At 46.9% G+C, this 20,840-nt stretch overlaps 8 protein-coding genes across 8 annotated transcripts; 4 read left to right on the top strand and 4 right to left on the bottom strand.

The window, feature by feature from the left end:
• Nucleotides 1-317: 317 nt before the first annotated feature.
• On the bottom strand, nt 318-1,980 carry N7516_005272 (clathrin-mediated endocytosis regulator UBX3; the record flags this gene model as incomplete). The annotated part of the gene is made up of 2 exons (XM_057217992.1): nt 1,815-1,980; nt 318-1,748 (listed from the first exon to the last, which is right to left on the bottom strand). The coding sequence occupies exons 1-2, from the start codon at nt 1,947-1,949 to the stop codon at nt 318-320; spliced, it is 1,566 nt and encodes a 521-aa protein (XP_057079875.1). The 5' UTR covers nt 1,950-1,980.
• Nucleotides 1,981-2,520: 540 nt separating this feature from the next.
• On the top strand, nt 2,521-5,274 carry N7516_005271 (PAN-complex poly(A)-binding subunit PAN3; the record flags this gene model as incomplete). Its single annotated transcript, XM_057217991.1, has 9 exons — nt 2,521-2,593; nt 2,721-2,786; nt 2,854-2,905; nt 2,978-3,120; nt 3,182-3,279; nt 3,504-3,773; nt 3,832-3,976; nt 4,030-4,185; nt 4,244-5,274. The coding sequence occupies 9 exons, from the start codon at nt 2,521-2,523 to the stop codon at nt 5,272-5,274; spliced, it is 2,034 nt and encodes a 677-aa protein (XP_057079874.1).
• Nucleotides 5,275-6,620: 1,346 nt separating this feature from the next.
• On the bottom strand, nt 6,621-7,769 carry N7516_005270 (uncharacterized protein; the record flags this gene model as incomplete). Its single annotated transcript, XM_057217990.1, has 2 exons — nt 6,621-6,994; nt 7,559-7,769. The coding sequence occupies 2 exons, from the start codon at nt 7,767-7,769 to the stop codon at nt 6,621-6,623; spliced, it is 585 nt and encodes a 194-aa protein (XP_057079873.1).
• A 148-nt stretch (nt 7,770-7,917) lies between these two features.
• Nucleotides 7,918-8,223, bottom strand: N7516_005269 (uncharacterized protein; the record flags this gene model as incomplete). The annotated part of the gene is made up of 2 exons (XM_057217989.1): nt 7,918-8,044; nt 8,084-8,223. 2 exons carry the CDS (start codon nt 8,221-8,223, stop codon nt 7,918-7,920), a joined length of 267 nt encoding a protein of 88 aa, XP_057079872.1.
• Nucleotides 8,224-9,049: 826 nt separating this feature from the next.
• On the top strand, nt 9,050-10,643 carry N7516_005268 (glycoside hydrolase family 27 protein; the record flags this gene model as incomplete). The annotated part of the gene is made up of 4 exons (XM_057217988.1): nt 9,050-9,145; nt 9,221-9,529; nt 9,607-9,976; nt 10,084-10,643. The coding sequence occupies 4 exons, from the start codon at nt 9,050-9,052 to the stop codon at nt 10,641-10,643; spliced, it is 1,335 nt and encodes a 444-aa protein (XP_057079871.1).
• Nucleotides 10,644-12,679: 2,036 nt separating this feature from the next.
• On the top strand, nt 12,680-14,580 carry N7516_005267 (major facilitator superfamily domain-containing protein; the record flags this gene model as incomplete). The annotated part of the gene is made up of 5 exons (XM_057217987.1): nt 12,680-12,737; nt 12,802-12,893; nt 12,915-12,991; nt 13,055-13,546; nt 13,608-14,580. Coding segments are annotated over 5 exons (1,692 nt in total), but the record flags the coding sequence as incomplete, so codon positions are not given.
• A 663-nt stretch (nt 14,581-15,243) lies between these two features.
• N7516_005266 (flavin-containing monooxygenase) lies at nt 15,244-16,884 on the bottom strand (the record flags this gene model as incomplete). Its single annotated transcript, XM_057217986.1, has 1 exon — nt 15,244-16,884. One exon carries the CDS (start codon nt 16,882-16,884, stop codon nt 15,244-15,246), a length of 1,641 nt encoding a protein of 546 aa, XP_057079869.1.
• A 1,763-nt stretch (nt 16,885-18,647) lies between these two features.
• Nucleotides 18,648-19,469, top strand: N7516_005265 (SDR family NAD(P)-dependent oxidoreductase; the record flags this gene model as incomplete). The annotated part of the gene is made up of 1 exon (XM_057217985.1): nt 18,648-19,469. One exon carries the CDS (start codon nt 18,648-18,650, stop codon nt 19,467-19,469), a length of 822 nt encoding a protein of 273 aa, XP_057079868.1.
• Between the last annotated feature and the right edge of the window lie 1,371 nt (nt 19,470-20,840).

Here is a 20,840-nt window from a genome sequence, read left to right as displayed (position 1 = left end):
CCCTTACATGGGGCTGATATGTAGTTCGATGGACTATTGGTTCTTCGGACCAGCCGAGCCAAAAAGTCGCCAGGCTGCAATGATGTTTACGCCATATCAAATACGGAGTATGTCTGTTCGGGTAAGCAGACACTTTCAAAATCTGACCAGAGACCTGAGTCAGCCACGCAGTAGGAGAAAAAAAAAAAGTAAAATATCGAATCATAGTAATCTACATTGTACATTGGATATTGTAAAAAGCAACAGAGCGGTGTATCAGCCGTGGTCTTCCAAGGAACCCACAAAAGCAACATTTGAATCATAGAGATCAGTCATATTTAGGACATGTCGGTCACAGCCTTGTCATCATCTAGATCACCTTCCTCATCGATCAGTTCCACCAACAGATTGCCGCCACGTCCAATCTTCTCTTTGATTGACCCTCCCTCGTCAACGGCATACACCACCCGAGGCATCGGTGAGACCAGTCGAAATCCGTATTGGTGCACAAACCCCTCGGGTTCACTCGCCACAGGATGCTCTGTATCCTGATCCTGTAAGGCCTCGTAGCACTCAACAACAGCATAGACCTCTTCAATGTCTGCATCGGGTGCAAACTTGCGCATGATACGCTCGCCGGACGGGAGCCGCACGCTAATACGAACCGCATCCTTGACATCTGGCCCGGGCTCCGCGCTAAGCGATTGCCCACGCCAAAGCTTCCACTGTGCGAGATTGCGGCGCTGCTGCTCCTCAGCCGCCTGTCGGCCGGCGGCTTCCTGTTCTTCGCGTTGGCGTGCCATCTCCGCTTCCCGGCGCTGGCGCGCCCTTTCACGGTCGATCGCCAGCGACCGCTCGTAGGCCGAGTCTTGCTCTTCGCGGAGGCTGCGCGAGGCTTGCTGCTCGGCGCGTGAAGATCTGAGTCGGTCCAGAGGCTCACTGTTAGATGATACGACTGTCCGGAGCTTGTTCACGGCCTCGGATGGTGTAGTGAGACCTGCGATCCGTCCTACAACAGACATGGCGGTTGATGAAACATTTGGAGTATGAACGATGACCGCTGCAAAGGGGAATTTGGTGCATTTCAATGAGTTGGCGACTTGGTATGCCTCGGAATCTTGCACGTTGCCACCCCACACCAGGAGGTTGTTCTGGGGGTCGTTGATGAATTCCACAACCTCAGGTGCCAGCAGGGTATCACGGACCCAGCTGTTCGTATCGTCGTGCTCTGGAGACAAGAGAATGACCACAAGGTACTTCAAGTCACGATGGGCTTTCTCCAGCGCCATGTTGTATCCGTTCTCCAGGAAAGGAATCGGGTTAGATTCATATTCCTCTTCAAACTCGCGGATAAAGCGAGCCGCAGTATCCTTAGGGCCGAGGGATCGACGTCCAGTGGTATTCCGGCGAGCACCTTGCAGCGCAGGGTTCGCCGTCCTGTTAAACAAGCGTGGCAAGAAAGGGAAGAGGACACCAAAGAGGCGGAATGAACTGCAGAGGAGCCGATATATCAAATTAAATGGAGTGAGAAGCAGACTAAGGATGAATGGAGGCCGGTAGATTGGCTGGTCTTCTGGTTGTGTCTCAACTCGTGGAGCCAGATCTGTAGCTGTGGCACGGGTAACTTGCGACAAATGTTCGGTTAAATCGTCTGTCATTAGATTCTGGGTTCGGCGGTTGGGTTGGGGTGGAGGTGGATGATCCATGGCAGCGCGAGCTTCTTCAAGGGGATCCGGGCCTTCGCCATCAAAGAACTTGGATATGGCAATCTATCATGCGGGGATCAGTTAAACTCTCGTACACTTGGCCAGAAACCGGGGAAGAGATAGACCAACCTGCAGATTCCATTGTGACCGGCGTAGTAGCGGAATTGCCTCTGAAGGTTCCTGGCTAGTAACAGCCATGTACATTTCTAGCGTAGACTTCTCACTATCGGAAAGCTGGTCCAGGTCAACCTCCGGTTGTGACATCTTCTCATAGAAGGGCCGTAAGCCATAAACTCAGGATTTTGGGGATTTTGGGTAGTATCAAAAAAGAGGGAAGAGAACACCCATGAAGAGGAAGATCACTTGGGGATGGTCATTGAGCACGTGCACAAAGTCCACTACACACATAGATGGTAAGAACGACCGTGACGTCGAAGCTCTAAGTGGCCTCAAGACGGAAGCTCTCATTGATGTTCTGACCGCCTGGTCCGTGCGTATCCCCCTTCACTCGAGTTCGTTTCTCGCCCCGCGTCTTCATCTCCATCGGTTCTGTCGCTCTTAATCATTCCTTGGGATGAGAGACGACTTTGGTCTTATCCTTAATATTCCATTCATGCCTATTGTTATCGGTTGAGGTACCGCCCGACGTCCGTGGGCTCTCCCGGAATTGACCCGCCGCCAATCGCATGGACTATTGGTGACTTGAATTTATTAGGATCAAAGCAGGGGAATGCGGTTTTCACCCAATATCATCCTTTGTTCTCTACCGAGTCTGGTTTCAATGGGGATCTTTTTGCGCTGATCCGCACCATCAAGTGGGTACCAGCCAGATATCATGGCGTCTGCCGGAAAGCCTCCATTGGAGGATGCTCGTCGGACGACAGGATCACCGAAAATGAAGAGCCGCGGTGAGTGTGATTCGAGTGTCAAAGGCTAGCATTTCACTTCCATTTCAGGGCTGAAATGGGCAAGCCGGAGAAAAATGCCGGATTTGAGACGGACGGAGTTGCTGACAACAATGACTTTGCTTGATAGAGAATGCGAAAGACACATTGTGCCGCAACGTGACCATCTATGGGAGATGTCGCTATGAAGACAAAGGTATTGGCAACCCTTGATCATGGCCAGCGTGTGTGCGTTCAAGCTGATTTAGAACTCTTGTATCCAGGTTGTGCTTTCAATCATGACCCGTCGAAGCTCAATGCGAACCAGTCGGACAGGTGCGAGGCGAAATCGGTCTTTTAGACGAAAAGCGGACGAGCTTTGCTAACAAGGACTGTCTCGTTTGATAGCAAGAAGCGGTTCAATGTCGACTCACCTAGTTTTACCCCATCCCTACTGTCTGGAAACGGCGTATCAGCGCCAAAAAAGTCCACCGCGATATCTCCGAAAGCTGCTAGTGCAGCTCCTTTCCAACCTCGAACAACATCATCACGTACGTGCTTTGTGGGAAGAGGGAGTAGGCTTACAAGGGGATCCACTGACGTTAGAAAAAGGTTCAAACACAAGTACGCCAACAACGCGGTCAGAAGGAGTGCAAGATTGGGCGGTGGCCGATGTGCAGGAATTTGTTCCTCAGGGCTTTGAGCATGTGGTCAGTCGTCCCTGCCCTCTTGGGCTATTATTCAATTTCCGATTTCCCTCGCCTATCGATCGCGTCTTGTTTACTTTCTTAACCATCCCAATCTCTTTCCCCCCCTCTCTCCCTGCATCAACCGTATTCTTATCATCTTCTCTACCATCCCGATGGTGCTGGGTGAACTGTCTGCCATGGCAGCGGAATTTGATCCAAGAACTGGGCGTTCTTCGAACACTCAGTTCTTCACTTCCCATCTGCCTCCACACGACGTCCCTCCCCTTTTCAGCGCTGCTCTGCGCAACCGTGCTAATACTCCCACCCAGACATCTCTTCAAGGCAATGGAAACGGAGGAATCACCCCCACGGGTGCATTTGATCCTTTTGTGACCACCCCAACTCCCATGACTCCGGGTGCTGTTGGCCCTGTTTCTGCCAACCCTTACTCCCACGACCCTACTGGTGCGATGGGAGGTGCTTTCTTTGCAAACCAAACTGGATTCCAGCAACCGGTACGTTGGTATACAATGGATTGCCTCTTTGTTGGGATGAGTCCTAACCACTCAATAGATTCAGTACCATCTTTATGCCCCAATTGGCCCTCATAGCCAGAACACATTGGGATACCAGCGCAACGTGCATGATCTCTTTATTCCCAACGACTTGCGTGAAGAATTGCAGAAGAAATCTGCAGCTACTCTTCAAACTCTCCCTAGTATGTTAGAATGCAATTGACAAGAATGTGCACGCATGCTGACGAACTTGAAGACACCCAACTTCCTGCCCAGGTCGACTACTTCCATTCCCTTGTCCCTCTGGATCTCAGTCACCAGAAGAATGCTGCGACCTTTGGCTATCCGAGCTGGATCTACAAGGCCCAGTCTAGTAAAGATGGCACCTTTTATGCTCTTCGTAGACTTGAGGGTATGACGCTCTCTCCATCTCCCTTTTTTCTTTGGTAGCTTCCAACTAATCTTAATAGGTTACCGCCTGACCAATGAGAAGGCTATCCGTTCTGTGCAAGCCTGGAAGCGCGTCTGCAACGCCAGTGTGGTGACCATTCACGACGCGTTCACTAGCCGCAGCTTCCAAGACAGTTCTCTGATCTTTGTGACCGACTACCACCCACTGTCCAAGACACTTGCAGACCAGCATCTAAACGCTGGAACCCGCTTCCCAGGCCGCCACACCAATGCTCATATTCCTGAGCAAATTCTCTGGGGCTACATGACTCAGATCGCCAACGGACTCAAGGCGATTCACGCCAATGGTCTTGCTGCCCGAGTTCTCGAGCCTAGCAAGGTTTTGCTTACCGCTAAGACCCGTGTCCGCATCAACGCCTGCGCTATTCTTGATGTGGTGCAATTCGATACCCAGCGGACTGTGGCCGACCTCCAGCGACAGGATCTTGTCAACTTTGGCCAAATGATCCTCACTCTTGGCGCCAACTCGCCCACTGTCATCCACAACCCAACCAAAGCCATGGAGTATTTCACTCGCGTCTACAGCCCTCAGTTGAAGAACTGCGTGCTCTGGCTGTTGAATGGTCTGCAAAAGGATCAGGAGCGAACCATCGACACTTTTATCACTGGCATCTCCTCCCAGCTGATGTCGACTTTTGATTCAGCACTCCACCTGGATGATCAGCTGAACTCTGATCTCGGCCGGGAGTTGGAGAACGGACGAATTGTCCGCCTGATGGGCAAACTCGGACTCATCAATGAACGTCCTGAATATGAACTTGACCAGCGCTGGTCCGAGAGCGGAGAGCGCTACTTCCTGAAGCTCTTCCGCGATTACGTCTTCCACTCGGTGGATAGCCAAGGTGACCCGGTGGTTGATCTTGGCCATATCCTCACTTGTTTGAACAAGCTCGATGCGGGGACTGATGAGAAGATCCAATTAGTCAGTCGCGACGAGCAAAGTTCCTTCATTGTCAGCTACAAGGAGGTCAAGAAAGCTCTTGAGTCTTCCTTCCAGGCTCTGATGAAGCCGGCTAGACGAATGCACTAGCGAGTCTTCGAAATAATTTGCGTGTGGTAATCTTTATGGTTCCTGGTTGCTTGCTGCTTGCTATTTCTGACCACCTGTTTGATGCTATTGTCTCTGGTTTGACGGGCTGTCAAACAAGAGGCATTTTCTCAGGGGTCAACTCAAGGGTTACATTTTTTGTCATTTTGCAAGCACCGATCTCGCCACCGTGATTGAAATACAAACATAGGAATGAATAACTTCAAATTGTTTTTTATTTGACCGTAAGCCTGTAGACATTCCTTGTAGTTCAACACGAATGTTCTCGACGCAGGGTGAGAAGTGTTTGCGTGCGTTGATGCAGTATCATGTTGTGCCGAATCGGACGCTGTATTCGGATGATTTGTATAGTAGGAATGGGAAGGCTCATGTGTTGTTTTCTGGACATGGTAGTGGGAATGGGGGTGGTGCATGTTTTGGATCGGGTGTTGGTTCCGCCGAGAAAGATTCAGGATAAAGATGGATGAAGAAGACAGTGATCCCGCCGGAACATGCTGAAGCTGTCCCTGGGCAGGTTGCCGTGCAGCCAATATGCGATTGGCAGAAGCCTTAGCCTGGGCAATATTCGGACCGAAACTGAAAAACTGACCAGCCGATTGGCCGCCTTTTGGGATGATGGCAATATAGACGACGAAGAAGAAGAAGAATGCAAACTGGGTCATATTCACGGGAGGCGAGAAGCTGGCCGCCGTACCAGAAGGCGAGCGCCATGGCACATAGCTCAACGCTGTCGGAAAATGCAAATACCAACGTTGTGTAGCACGCCTTCCGGGTGGCCTTCTGACGCTGATCTTTTAGCAGATTTGAATATCTTTCCAAGATTGTATCTTCCATCGTCAGAGCAGTGACCGTTCTGAAGGCCCGGACTGCCTCTAGGTACTTAATGTATGCCCTGTATAACTCTCTCATTGGTTTATATTGCCAGGCAATAATTTAGATCTCTCACTTCACAAGTACCATTCTTGAATCTATAACGAACAAATAGGGCTTAGTTTGTAGCAAAAATATATACATGTATAGGAGATTGTTCAACAAATACGATATTGTTACACTGACGGTCAGGGGAAGGCAAGATGGTTCATATTAGCTGCAGGTCCACGCTGCCTAAGAGGGGAAGCGGGCACGTGCTGCTGACTAACTACTGTTACATAACATCTGCCGCCGCCGAAAGGCTCGGCCGCCCCGGCCGCAGCGGGAAATGCAAGGAAAATATCAGATGCAGAGTATCAGATATAAAGCAAAGAGGCCTTCCCTCCATCGTCCATAACGCTGTTACGACAAGGAGTCATCGGCAAAGGTATTGTGAAGCGAATTTGTTGTCAACGGGTCTAGTGGAGCGTCGTGGATGGTTCCGGGTCGCTGCTGGGATGCCGTGCCGGTAGCAGTTTGGCCCATTCGTTGCGTAGACGCCTAAAGATATTAATTGCGGGATCATCACGCTCCTTGCTGCTCACTGCCGTTGAGAAGACGGGTAGGCTCTGCGCAAAGTGGAGTGCGTCTCTGATGTGCGCGGCCTCTGCTTCGGTTGTGATATTTGACAGCGTATTATTCATGTATGCTGGGAGCATTTGCTGCCTTTGCTGGAATAGAGTGGTCGCTTCCGTATCGGTCATGCTATGCTCGCCGGCGAGACGTAGGAATAGCAGAGCTTTCTTACTCGCTGTGCAGCTGGCTGCGAGTGGCCCCGAGTGCTTCCAAGCGGCTGGCAGCGGTCATCAGTGTTGGAAATGATCGTGTTGCCTCCAGTCTTGCGAGGTTGTAGAACGATTGTAGGGTTGGTAGGCTCTGTTGAGTCTCAGTCAGATGAATTTCGGGTGCAGGGATTAATTCGATACCCAGCGGACTGTGGCCGAGATATTTCTTTTTTTTAACACCGGGCTCTTTATACTCCTAAGTCTTAAGTCTTAACTCTTGATTTCTTACTATCTTACTATCTTAATCTGAATTGAATCTGAATTGAATCTGAATTGAGTGTGAATTGAATCTGAATTGAATCTGAACTGAATCTATAAAGTGTATAGAGTAAATGCTTCAAGAAGGCAATAATGAACTAGGCCCTGCTTATATTCGGCCAACGTCAAGTAAATATCTCTTACATCCTGCGATACCAACAAACGTCTTCTTTAAGTCAGTAAGGCAATAAGGAATAGCAGTACCGCAGAAGGAGAGCTTGCTTACTTGTCAAGTGGACATTGCCGGGAATTCGTATCCGTTATGATCCACGCAACCATTTCCGCTGCTTCTTGCCAGAGCACTAAAGGCTCACGCTTTCGATCTCGGCTCGCCGCTTTTGCCTTAACAATGGTGAACGTTTCATCAACGATAATCCCTTTAAGATAGCCATCCGTGCACGCCGTCAATTCGTTTTGTCCAAACGGTAGAGTTGCGAACGGCCTTCGAGCGGAAGTCCATCGGCAGGCTATATCAGGAATGTTGAGGGTAAGGGCCCTTAGAAGTTCCGTAAGCGCCTCGTTCATAATCTGTTCATCCTTAGATCTAGATTGGACCATCTATAACGCATAGGTCGTAGTGCTCACCGACGGACTACTAGTGCTAAGAGCAAGCGCGGACGGGGAAGGGGCCGCTGCTAGCTGACTCTACGTAGTCTAGCTGCGAAGGTGGATCTTAGCTAGATCGCGGTCGCAAAATCGGAGGAGCCGTTGGAGCCAGATCACTAGCATTCACCTTATATGCTCTAAAGCTTATAGCCATAAGTCTCTTGTCAGCTAGAAGGCCCCAAGATTCCCGTCTTCTTTGCCCACACTCTTCTTAGACTCGGCGATATAGTTACGCGAAATAGTGTTCAAACGCGTCAAATTCACTCAGTATTTCCTCGGTGCGATCTTCGAGTACTTTGTTCACCGGTATCTTCTCTGCCTTCGTAGGTCTAGGACGCAGCACTCGCATTGCCAGGTATATGGCGTTAGACATGTCACGAGTATCTCCTTGTTCGACCATAAGATGGTGACGTTATACGCCGGTCCATACCTCGCGATGGGTGCCTTGGTGCCTAAGCTGAGGCACACATGGGGTACATGGGACAGATCCACTCCCATGTACCTCCGTAGTAGATAGCTTCTCTCTCTCCCCTTCCTTCTCTCTTTCTCCTCTCTGTCCATCCACATTCAGACGAATCCTACCGTGTTGTTTCTCCATCTCTGCATCGCAACTCCGTAGGATCTCTCTATTAATTAATCAATCAATCGACATTCATTGGCCCGATCTAACTTCCTTTATATAGGGTTCCTAGGTAGGGTTTTGTTATGTAACTTTGTATAGCGAGAGTGAATCTAAAGTACTACCAGGCAATGTAAACCTGGCATACTTAGTCCCCATTATCTCCGAAATATCCCCCGCTTGAAGCCGAGATTAAACAGATAGGTAGGCTTCATCAAGTCATCATCAAATATCTCCGGTTTCTCTCCGACTGATGCTCCGACCGATGCTCCGACTGATGCCCAAATCACGCCAGACAGTTTACTCATCGAATATCTCCACTTATTTCATATAATACATTGGCTTTTGAACTGGCTAGTTTTCAATTTCTCCTTAGTTCTACCGAGAGCCACAAGTTTAAAATTTCCCCGCAAACGAACACAACCCCAGACCTTGCGAAAGCCATGCCAAGACAGTCGAAGTTACTGTACGTCATGGTGGTGAGCGAGGTTATAAAATGAGGAATAGAGATCATGGAATTATTATTTGCACATTTCTATCCATTTCTTTCCCTCGGCTCATTTAAAGCCTGTGGGGAACAATGGGGAAACCATCCCCTCTGCTCTCAGTAGCAATTTACGGACTTGGAGCGAGTGCCTTAAAGAACGGTCTGGCTTTGACACCACAATTGGGCTGGGTATGTTTGTATTTCATTCCAACTGCACTTTGGTACATATTTTATGGAACCTCAATCTAACTAGAACAATTTTAGAACTCATGGAACTCTTTTGGGTGCAATATCAATCAAGACGTCATTCTTGACGCGGCGAAAAAGATTATCTCACTTGGATTCAAAGATCTAGGGTATGAGTACATCAACTTGGACGATTGCTGGTCCTCTGGAAGGAACTCATCCGGCTACCTGGTCGCCGATCAGGAAAGATTCCCGGATGGAATATCAGGTCTGGCGGAAAAGGTCCATAATATGGGCTTAAAAGTCGGTATCTACTCAAGCGCTGGAACGGTGACTTGTGCGAAAGAATATCCCGGTTCTCTGGGATACGAGGAGAAGGACGCTGCTGTTTGGGCTAGCTGGGGGGGTATGATGCCCTGAGGAAATCAACATTATGTATTCCCCTTACGCTAACAGCTGCTTAGATCGATTATCTTAAGTACGACAACTGCTTTAATGAAGGACAGGAAGGAACACCCAAGCTCTCCTACGACCGTTACAATGCAATGACCAAAGCCCTCAACGCAACTGGCCGACCTATCCTTTATTCCATGTGCAATTGGGGCATGGACACTGCTTGGAGCTTTGCACCCACCATTGCTAATTCTTGGCGAATCACTGGTGATTTGACTAATGTCTTTGATCGTGAGAATGAGAATTGCCCCTGTTCTGAACTCGGTGGACTTGACTGCAAGCAGGCTGGGGGCAATTGCTCTATTATGAATACCGTCAATAAGGCTGTCTATTTCCCCTCCAGAGCTTTTAAGGGTGCTTGGAATGATCTTGACCTGCTTCGTATGTATTCTCTTCCCTATGTCATATGTTCTTCACTCTTTGCCCTACATTCCCTATATGTTCCATTATATCATCGTTCAAGGAACCCGCAAACTAACACTCTCAAGAAATTGGAAACGGTGGTCTGACTGATGATGAGTCCATGTCCCATTTCAGTCTCTGGGCAGCCCTCAAGTCTCCCCTCATCCTGAGCAACGTCATGAACAAGATTGACCCCAGCACCCTTTCCATTCTTCAAACCCCAGCTGTACTTGCTGTTTCCCAAGACCCAAAGGGCGAACCAGCATCCCGTATCTGGCGGTATCATGTTGAAGACACCAATGAATACGGCAAGGGCGAGATTCAAATGTACTCCGGCAATCTCAGTGGAGGTGACAAGCTTGTTCTCCTCTTGAATGCTGGATCAAAGGACCGAGAGATGAATGCCACCCTTGTGGATATTTTCTGGGCAGATGGGGCAGCCGGCAGTGCAACAGAGATCAAGCAGGGTTGGGATATCTATGATCTGTGGGCGGATCGAATGAGCCATGAACAGGCAAATGCGATTATCCACAACAATGGCACTATGGCAGCTTCGAATAACACGTCTTTGTCGTTCAATATGACTGAGATGGGGGCTCAAAGCAAGTTTATTCCCAAGTGCCACCATCGTCTTCACGGGAATTGATGGGTTCGAAGGTTGGAGTTGTTCAAGCGAGCGGTACAGTCAAGGCGCATGTAAAATCCCATGGGGTGGCTATGCTTCGCCTTCGTGCACAAAAGCAGTCTAATGACGAGCTGTAGGTAAATGAGAATTACCTGTTTTCGAAAGCTTCCGCTCTTTGTGGATCACTGCTTGCTCGTTCTTTGGACCCTAGATAGGAATGCTAGGCTAGCTGAATGATTTGTGAAGGAGAAATCCTGAAGTATACTGAAGCCAAATTACAAGAGCATGTATGAGAAGAAAATGATGACAAAAGGCTATGAACTACTACTGGATGAATGGTTACTGTCTACAAGATAACATTGTGATGTGACGTGTACGGGCGACTAAGTGTGCCACCAATACATAACTCTCTCATTGGTTTATATTGCTGGCAGTATTTTAGATCCACTCCCACTTCACAACACTAATTTTGTAGTTATTAGTAATATTGCGGCCTGCTGATACTTGAAGATGCCTAAATGCCTGGATTATAAGGTTAATAATATTTGTGCCTTACAAAATTGGCACCAAATGTTGACGTTATTCGCGCCATACAAATCCTATTATTGCTCGGCGTTGAAGCCTTTCTCCTCTCTACTACTCTAGTACGCTTACTCTAACCGCCGCTTGAAGCTTCCCCCGAGGTAAACTATACGTCCTTATATTCTTATCGGAAAGGCCGACTTCGTTTATATGGAGTATTATTTATAGTGGTGGGTAGTGGTTTTAGATGCTTTAATCCCTATATTTCGAGGCGTCTCCTTATTATTATAAGAGTAACAGTGAGACAAAGTATCTCGCGTATAGATTTGTATATAGAACTAGAAGATACGCCGGCTTCAAACGAGAGATAATCTCATCTTTATGGGGTTTAAGATCGATGGTTGGTCGTACCTAGTTCTTGCTAAGCAACCCACACCCGTAGGGGTGTTACTTGGCAAGAACCGGGTACCATTGTAACGTATACGAATAAAAGAGAAGTTGAAATAAATATTCAAAAAGAAATTAGGGTATATGCTTAAGAAGGCGGTGATGAAAAGGCGGTGGGGTATCAACCAATGAGAGAGTTATGTATCGGTGGCACACTTAGTCGCCCGTAGACGTGGTGTTTTCACTGCTGCTCCCTTACACACCTCCTATTTCTTTGGATAAAATCCTAAATTATGAACGGATATTACGAAGATGTATAGTATAGTAGCCTATTGCTATATGTCACGGTCCCGGTAAATTTATCCTCAACTGCCCGATTGGGACAATAGGCGAGCACCCTCGGGCACCTACCACCATACTCTACCACTAGTACTACAGGATATTGGAATATACAGCTGCTTACCTAGCGTTAGTGGTACAGTACCTATGTAGGCTTCTTTAGTTACTAAATACCCCTGCCGGACGGACGAAGGCGTATTTGAATGTTTTACAGTGTTAGGTTACCCTAGATAACAACGACCCAATTTTTGAAGCGCACCTCCGTGCAAAGTCGAGAATTTTAAGACCCTTTTGTTACCATGCTAATCAGGGATATCGGATGAGCGGAATCCAAGGCTGGCTAGACACTAGACAGTCTTTATCTCTCAACACTCTATAATAGAATCCCGAGTTTGGGTCGACATAGAAGTTCTCCAATTCTAACATATAACAGATCAGCAAAGTCGTTCAAGTTAAAGGAACTGCAGTGAGGTTTGCTCGTTGTATTACCATTCGAGACATAATAAGATAATGACTTTCTTTTGCTGGTAGACTGTTATGGTAGACATAGCCATATATCTGCCATCTACAAGCCTTTATATTTCCATTCTCCATATGGGTTTATCTAACCAACCAATGTGTGATTGGCCCTATATGTGTCCACTTCAAATAAGTTTTACGGAGTACCAACCCGGGGCCGTATTTGCGGGGTATGTAATTGTAGGTTTTGGTAGTATAAAAATGTATCATTTTCTCTCTTCCAATCTATTACCTTTTATTTCTAATTATTCCTAGATATTGGATAATATCATAAATTGAAATTGTTCACTATGGTCCAAACCACTGACAACGACTCTGCATTTCCACCTGGGACAGTCACGCTCGAAGGTATTCATTCATACTGCCTCATACTACCCAAAGGGAAAGCCACAACAGCCCTGACATATATCAGATCTTCAGGTTCGCGATGAGACTGTGCGGACAATTCTGTTGCCACGTCCCAGTCGAGATCCTAACGACCCATTGGTGCGTCACCTAGCAAAAGTGAGGTGTTTCTTCTAACAGAAGCAGAATTGGGCTCTTACCCGCAAATATCTCAACTTCGGTCTTGTTTGTTGCTACACCCTTTTGGTGTTTTCATTGTAAGTTCAACCCGTCCCCTTTCTTTCGCTGGCCGGACCGAGTTTTAATCGACCCAACGCTAGCATTACTGTCGCTATACCTACCTGGGAACCGATGCATGAGGAGCTGGGCTTTAACTACCAGGAGCTCAACAATAGTTATGCCCTCGGCAGTGCAGGTGTGGCTACTGGTGCTGTTTTATTGACACCATTTGCCCTCAAATTTGGGAGACGCCAGATATACATTATCAGTTTACTCCTGCAGATCGGAGTCTGTATCTGGGAAGCTCAACTTCAGAAAGTGCCGGAGTTATACCTTGTCACCTTTTTGAGTTGCTTCCTAGGGAGTCTTGCGGAGATCATGATTCAAATGACCGTTGCCGATGTCTTTTTCATCCACCAACGAGGGGCCATGAACAGTATCTTTATTTTTTGTCAGCAAATTGGTACCGCAGTGTCCCCTGTTGTTGCCGGTTATATCACCACTTCTCTTGGTTGGCGAGCAGTATGGTGGGCTATGGCCATTTCCTTAGCAACTGCTCTTCTTGCCTTTGTGTTTCTATACGAAGAATCCAAGTAAGTCTAGACCCTTCTAATGGTTGTTATACACACCCCCACTAAGACATTTACCGTTTAGGTACTTCGGAGTTCCAACCGAGGGTATGGAGTTAGAGATAAATATGGAAACTTCGACAACTGGACATCCTGACGAAAACCATGAGACTAAACAGAAGCCAGAGACCAAAAGCGACAAGCAAACTGCAGAAACGGCACCTCTTGATAAGCTGCCGCCTCTATACGACGCTGATATCGATGAATCAATCCCTTCTATGACCTACAAACAGCGTCTATTGCAATTTACTGTTGGCCACGGATCTATCTCGCAACTCCTCCTACATATCTACCAACCTTTTCATATCATGCTTTATATTCCAGGCATACTATACATGGCGATTGTCTACGGTGTATCATGGGCCATCATGACGATCATCGGGACAAACATGGCCACTTTCATGCCAGCCCCACCATATAATTTCAGTGCATCCGCCGTCGGCCTTATGATACTACCCGTCTTCGTTGGAACAGCAATTGGGATGGCAATTGTCGGACCTACTTCTGATAGGCTGATTCTCTACCTTGCAAAGCGAAATAATGGAATCTACGAACCTGAAATGCGCCTCTGGTTATTAGCTGCTTTCATTCCGTTGGTTCCCACCGGACTCATGGTGGCAGGCTCTGGCTTCCAGTATACACTTCCATGGCCTGTCATAGCTGTGGGGTTCGGTGCCGCTTCTTTGGGGATCACACCAGCCATTAGTATATCACTGACCTATGTCACCGATGCTTATACTGAGGCAAGTGAATTTTACGTTTCTTTGGATTTAACTAACTTTAGACAGATCCTGGGTGATGCCATGGTGGGTATTACATTCATGCGCAATATCCCCTCATTGGTGATACCTTTCTTCCTACTGCCGTGGATACGCCGCATAGGGATTTTGAATGTTTATATCGTGGTATCTGTCATTTCGACCGTGATATTCATGGTTACATTCATTTTTATTATCTACGGGAAAAGGATCCGTACGGCCACTGCTACTCGGTATCGGTGGTTTGCCTCTCGTCAGTTCAACGGCCGGACTTAGTATTGCAGCTGTGGGAGAGTGAAATATTGATAGGAAGCCAGGAGAAGAGAGAGCAATGCAACTGTATTCGGAAGTGCTAACTGCTTCTGCTGAAGAAGAAGAAGGGGAAAAGAATAAGAGGGAGAGGGGACTATATGTAGCTAGCAGTCCTGTCAAACAGGGCCAGGTGAGACCTATCCCAACAAATATGTTATTGATAATTCATCAAGGGACACACATCTGGCCTTTACAAATGAGGATCTGCCATCCATTTACTTAGCTCAGCGAAATTGTTCACTTTTTTGGATTAAATTGAACGTCAATTCTAAACACATTCCATCTCTTTTGTGAGCAATCCCAGATATATTGCTTATGTATGCAGAATCCAATTTAGTGAGAATACTAGGCTTTGAGGAACTACTTCCTATACAAGCAATTTAACACGCCCGATGGAAAAGACTTCTTCATTTCTCTATGGACAGCAGGGAAATATTGGGTTTGCCACTGTGAGATGGAACAAGCAGATTATGGACTATCTGACACGAGGAAAGTAGAACACAGAGAGAAAGACCAATAAAAAGAAGTGAGGAACAGAGCAAAACTACCTAGGTAGCTGTGGTAAAAGATTCCTAGAAGCTTCGAGATACCTTATTTGCTAAATTTGAAATGGGGATAGGCACGGCTTTCCTCATCCGAACACCACCGGCGAACTTGGATGTTAGTGCCAAAGTATCGAGGGATTGTCCTTTTCTGCTTTCCTGGAACATTGTGATTGACGCCAGTCTGCCAGGAGTCGACGTCGAGAGCCAACAGACCTTTTCCAACTTCATTGCAATGTTCCGTCCATTCGAGCTCCCCTTCCTCGTCCACCATTTCGTAGGTGATACCCCTTTCCGACATGTATTTGATGAGTTGGTGGATCCAGTTAACAGCAGACTCAATGGAGTGAGGGAGATTTCCGGCAGCGTGATGGGGTCCGAGTACAGTGAACATGTTTGGGAAACCAGAGACATTCAATCCGAGATAGCTTTTGGGTCCGTCTGCCCATTTGTCTTTCAACTTTAGGCCGTTCATTCCTTGATAATCAATATCCTCATATGCACCGATGACAGGGTTAAAACCAGTGGCGTAAATCAAAATATCAAATTCGAGATCCTCTTCACTGGTCTTGACGCCTTTCTCCGTAATTCTTTCTATTGGAGTTGACTTGAGATCAACCAGTCGTACATTTTCCTGATTGTAGATTTCATAGTAATCTGTCTCGAGGGAAACCCTGCGCGTGCCAAATCCGTGACTCTCAGGAATCAACATTTCGGCCGTAGCGGGGTTATTGACGCGCTGCCGGATTTTATTCGCCACCCACGCACTGTATTCATCATTCGCGGCTTGGTTTCGATAAAGATCCTTGAAGTTTCCGACCCATTTCACGAGTCCAGGTTGGCTGTATAGGGATTCCCAGAACGCTTCTCGCTCCTCTTTCGGAACATCAAAAGTATTGCGCGGGTCTGGTCCAAAATGAAAACCTTGAGGAGTTCTCTTGCAAGCAGCATGAATCTCCGTGTACCTCTTCCGAATCTCAGCCATATCTTCAGCTGAAAGAGCTTTGTTGTGCATGGGAACGGCCCAGTTGGCAGTGCGTTGGAATATCGTGAAATGCTTCGCTGTCTTTGCGACCTCCTGGGCGATCTGGATGCCCGTGGCCCCTGTTCCAATAAGACCCACCCTTTTCCCCTCAAAGCTCACTTCTTCTTTCGGCCATCTTGAGCTGTGGCATGCTAGGCCTTTGTAATCACCCACACCTGGGATGTTCGGCAGGGTGTGAGCAGTCAAGGGTCCGAGGGCGTTGATAAAAAATCGAGATGTGTAAGAATGCCCAGTCGTATCTGTCAACAGCCAGGTTCGGGAAGACTCTTGCCAATAGGCTGATTTGATTTCCGTGTTGAATTGGAAGTCGTCCTGAATTCCGGTTTGATCAACCAAGTAGTTGATATATTGTTCGGTGTCTTTCTGCGCCGAAAAGTGTTCCTTCCAGTCCCAGCCGTCCAAAATCTTTTGATCGAAGGTGAAGCCATATATATAGCTCTCACAATCGAAGTGTGCCCCAGGATAGCGATTCCAATACCAAACTCCACCTGGGCCGGTCCCTCTCTCGATCACCTTCGCTCGTAGTCCAAGCTCTTTCATGCGGATAACAGAGAAGATGCCTGACATCCCTGCCCCAATAATGAGAACATCATACTCTGGTTTCTGTGTTCCATTAACAACTTCTGGGGCGTTGCTTTTATCCATTGTAACACACTCGACTCTCATAGTTGAACAACAAACAATAAAGGATTGGTAATTCCTTGTATCACAAACTCCATTCTTGTTAGGATTGCAGAGGGTTTATATTTACCAGTAACGACATAACGGCACTCCAGCACAAGTCTCTTCGCGGAGCTTCACACAATGCCGACGTGGGAGTTCAAATTGACTTTAACAACGGGGAGCACTAACAAGACCTCCGGAAGAGGGTACATGTCTAAAGGTGGCCCATTCACACCGGAGGGGGTCCGGCTGGGAACTGTGGTTATGATAACCCAGTAGGTTAGTTCCCTGCCACGGAAAGTCCGGTCCCGTAATGCCTTCCTCTTTCGGCTCAGTAGCGAGACAACTCGTCATTAGACCCCCGCAGAGCCCATAAAACTCAAAGCCCAGCCCAACCCAACCCGCAAATGGGTTGGGTTTTGGGCCAGGTCCTTAGGCCCATCGATGGGCTATGGGCCTATACCTCGAGCCCACTGTGGGTTAATGGGGCCCAAATAGGCCCCAAACAATACAAACATGCCGAGAATTTGGATGCTAAGATAAGTTGAACCCCTCTTTTAGGATTAATTAAATTACCTTTGTTTTACGTCCATTTCTTACCCTAATCTATAAGGTAATATTTTATTAAATTTAATGATTTAAAATCAGTTACTAGCATTCTCTCTATGTCACGTAAAAAGACACGAGAAAACGCGTTGATTAAGAAATTCCCAAAATTATAGAGGTTCACTAGAAGTGGTGGTGCTTCCCATTAAAAGCTAAATATATATCTAATATCAAAATATTAACATTCACATTTTCGGTTATATCTCAACCCTACGAGTCGGATCGGATTACATTTTAAAATTAACATGCGTAATTATAGTATTCCCTTTATTCTAAATCTAAAATTTGAACTTCATGCGATCGGTAACTAGAAGATTGTAATACAACGATTACAGAGTCCGCTTTGTCAGTGCCTACATACATGCCCAGGCGGGTCCACGGGTTTTTATGGGGGCCATTTATGCAACCACAAGGTGTAGGCCAGAAAGTATGGGGGGACAGAGTTGAATTCATATGGAAGCAGGATCTGCCGACTAACTATGTACTGAGGTGTAGATGCCTAAGGCAACAAACATAACAAGTGTGATGGAATAGTTATCAGGCTTAATCCTACTCACTAAATCAACTCAATCTTCTAACCTGGCTCACCTCAAACTAATATTCGTTTCTCTTTTTGGCGGAGCCTTGTAAGCTTACCTTGAATTCATGGATCCGCCGTTTGTAAAAACGAAGTTCAGGTTATCAAAACGGGATAGCAAGGCTTTTATAGCAAAACATCATTGTAACGGGGGCATCTTTCTGAATTTAGCCTCCTTTTTATCTCATTTGTGTATTCAACCTCAGCCCATAGATTTTCCGACAGAGTAGCAAATTAGTCAGATATACCTATTCAGGTGTATTCTAAGGTTCAATGGCTCCGGACCTTTCTCCCCGACTCCTTCTCACTCAATGAAGGGTGAGCTCTTGCATTCGAGCCCTGGAGACAGAGAATGATTATGTCACATGGTTTACCTATAACTAACTAGTTAACTAGTTATTTAAGTATGACGAGTTCCTGTTTCACGAACGATCTCAAGTTTCGACATAAAAGGTATCCATCTATATCTCGAACGAAGTTTTAAGCAAAAGGCTCCATCTATTGTCCTCGCATTTATAATTATTATTTTTCAAGTCATATTCCTCTTTTATTTTTTTGGAAAATGACAACGTTTGCAAATTATCCAGACCTCAAGGATAAGGTCGCTCTTGTTATGGGAATTGGGCAAGTGCATGTCCCAGACTCACGGGCCTTGGGTAACGGGGCGGCCATTGCACGAGTTCTGGCTCATAGCGGTGCACGAATATTCGGCTGCGATTTGAATCTTGCTGCGGCGCAGCGTACGGCCGCTCTCATAAAAGATGAGGGAGGTTCCTGTGAAGTAATGCACGGTGACGTGACATCTGCAACCGATATCAAAGGCGTTGTCGATACTGCCATGACCACATACGGCCGCATCGATATCCTGATCAACAACGTGGGCACCACTGCGACTGGCGACCCAGCCAGTATGTCTGAGGATGTTTGGGACCGTCAAATCAACATCAACCTCAAAAGCGTCTATCTTTCTTGCCATGCGGTGCTCCCTGTTATGGAAAAGCAAGGATCGGGCAGCGTGATTAACAATGCATCAATTGCTGGCCTGACATACATCGGGAAGCCGCAGGTTGCTTACTCTTCCGCAAAGGCAGCTGTTATTCACTTTACGAAGGTGACTGCGGCGATGTGTGCGGCTAAAGGGATTCGCCTGAACTCGGTGGTACCTGGGTTGATACATACTCCGCTTGTGGAAAAAATGAAGCTTGATGGTGATCACGGAGTCTACCAAAAGATTTGTCAGCAACCTATCCCAATGGGCTATATGGGTGATTCGACTGATGTGGCGAACGCGACAGTGTTTTTAGCCAGTGATGTTGCAAAGTACATTACTGGTCAAATGCTGGTTGTTGATGGTGGTTTCACATCTTGCTCTGGAATATTGTAAAGCCACATCCAGTTCAGTCGATTATCCTTCAATTTACACCTTCTATTTTTTAAATAAGCAAAACAAACAGGAAAGTACGTTTTGCCGTATTAGAATCTACCTAGTTACCCGGTACTACTCCGCAGATGAGATAGACTCGGCGGGCCTGGCCGCCATACCCCGCATACCCCCGCATATGCCCCACATCGTCGCGTGTGTGCTCAAAAGGGAAGGTGTACGATATTGTTAGCCTGATGATGTCAAAAGACCCGACTCACAGTCCCGTCATGCCAATTGTCAACGATACATAGTACCACACTTAGTCTTCGTCCCAAAGTTACGTAGCTTGAAAAAGTTGATTCCCTTTACAACTCTATGTAGAGCTTACTCTCCTACTGATCACTATTACTACCTGTCTCCCTTGCTCGGTTTAGGTATCATGGATTTGGTTTCTCCATAAATCAAAATGAATAATATGAATGACTCTACGGATATTGATTTGATATCGCATACGAATACGGTGGCTCAAGAGAGGCCCAACAAGAGGCAGAGGAGTAGCGTTGCCAGACAGGTGAGTAGATCACAGGCCGCGAGGGTACTAGTGTCCTTATCCAAAATCTCACAGCTGATTGCTAAGTGGTTAGGCATGTGAACGATGTCGTTTGAAAAAGACGAGATGTGACGAAGAATTTCCTTGCGGTTTATGTCGAAGCTTGGACATCGAGTGTGTCTATAGCAGCCGCAAGTCAGTCCAGTGAATAGCAAAATGTGTGAAAAATAACGGAAAGCCAACTGACCATTAGCAGTACCTCGAATTCTGATTTTCTCAGAATCCTTAGCCGCTTTGAATCTACACTTCAGATTATCTCTGCCAGGGTGGATAGAGTTGTGCCTCCCTTGCTTGGGCCCAACGGGACCGACACACCTATAGCCCCTTACACAAGTCAAAGCTCGGCATTGCATAATGTTGCAAACCCGTCCATATCACAGGGAAGTCCGGAAACTAGAAATTCGACACCTGAATACCACCCAGGAATTACCGTCATTCCATTCAGTGCTCATCAGGTCATGTCTTGGAGTGGTGTGGTTAAAATGATGCCAGATTCTGTCCAAATGATATTAGCTGAGTGTGGTATGAACTATGCCATCACTCTTGAATCCAAAAGAGCACCACTCCACCAAAGTTTCCCATCACTGACTCAGCAAAATCCCACCGATTTCCTTACCAAACTCACAGTCTCGATGGTTAAAGAATTGGGCGACAGTTATTTTTCCACATTTCAACTAACCAATCCTATACTTGATCGGACTTTCTATCAGCATCAAACCCTTTCAACGGCAATAAATGGGAATTTCGGCAATGATATTGAGAGCTGCGTGGTGCTTGTCGTG

The sequence above is a fragment of the Penicillium verrucosum genome (genome assembly GCF_028828655.1).
Source record: "Penicillium verrucosum strain IBT 35672 chromosome Unknown utg000001l_segment0_segment0, whole genome shotgun sequence".
Classification (NCBI taxonomy): domain Eukaryota; kingdom Fungi; phylum Ascomycota; class Eurotiomycetes; order Eurotiales; family Aspergillaceae; genus Penicillium; species Penicillium verrucosum.
Note: the sequence above shows the minus strand (reverse complement) of the source record. Positions and strands in the feature narration are given on the sequence as shown.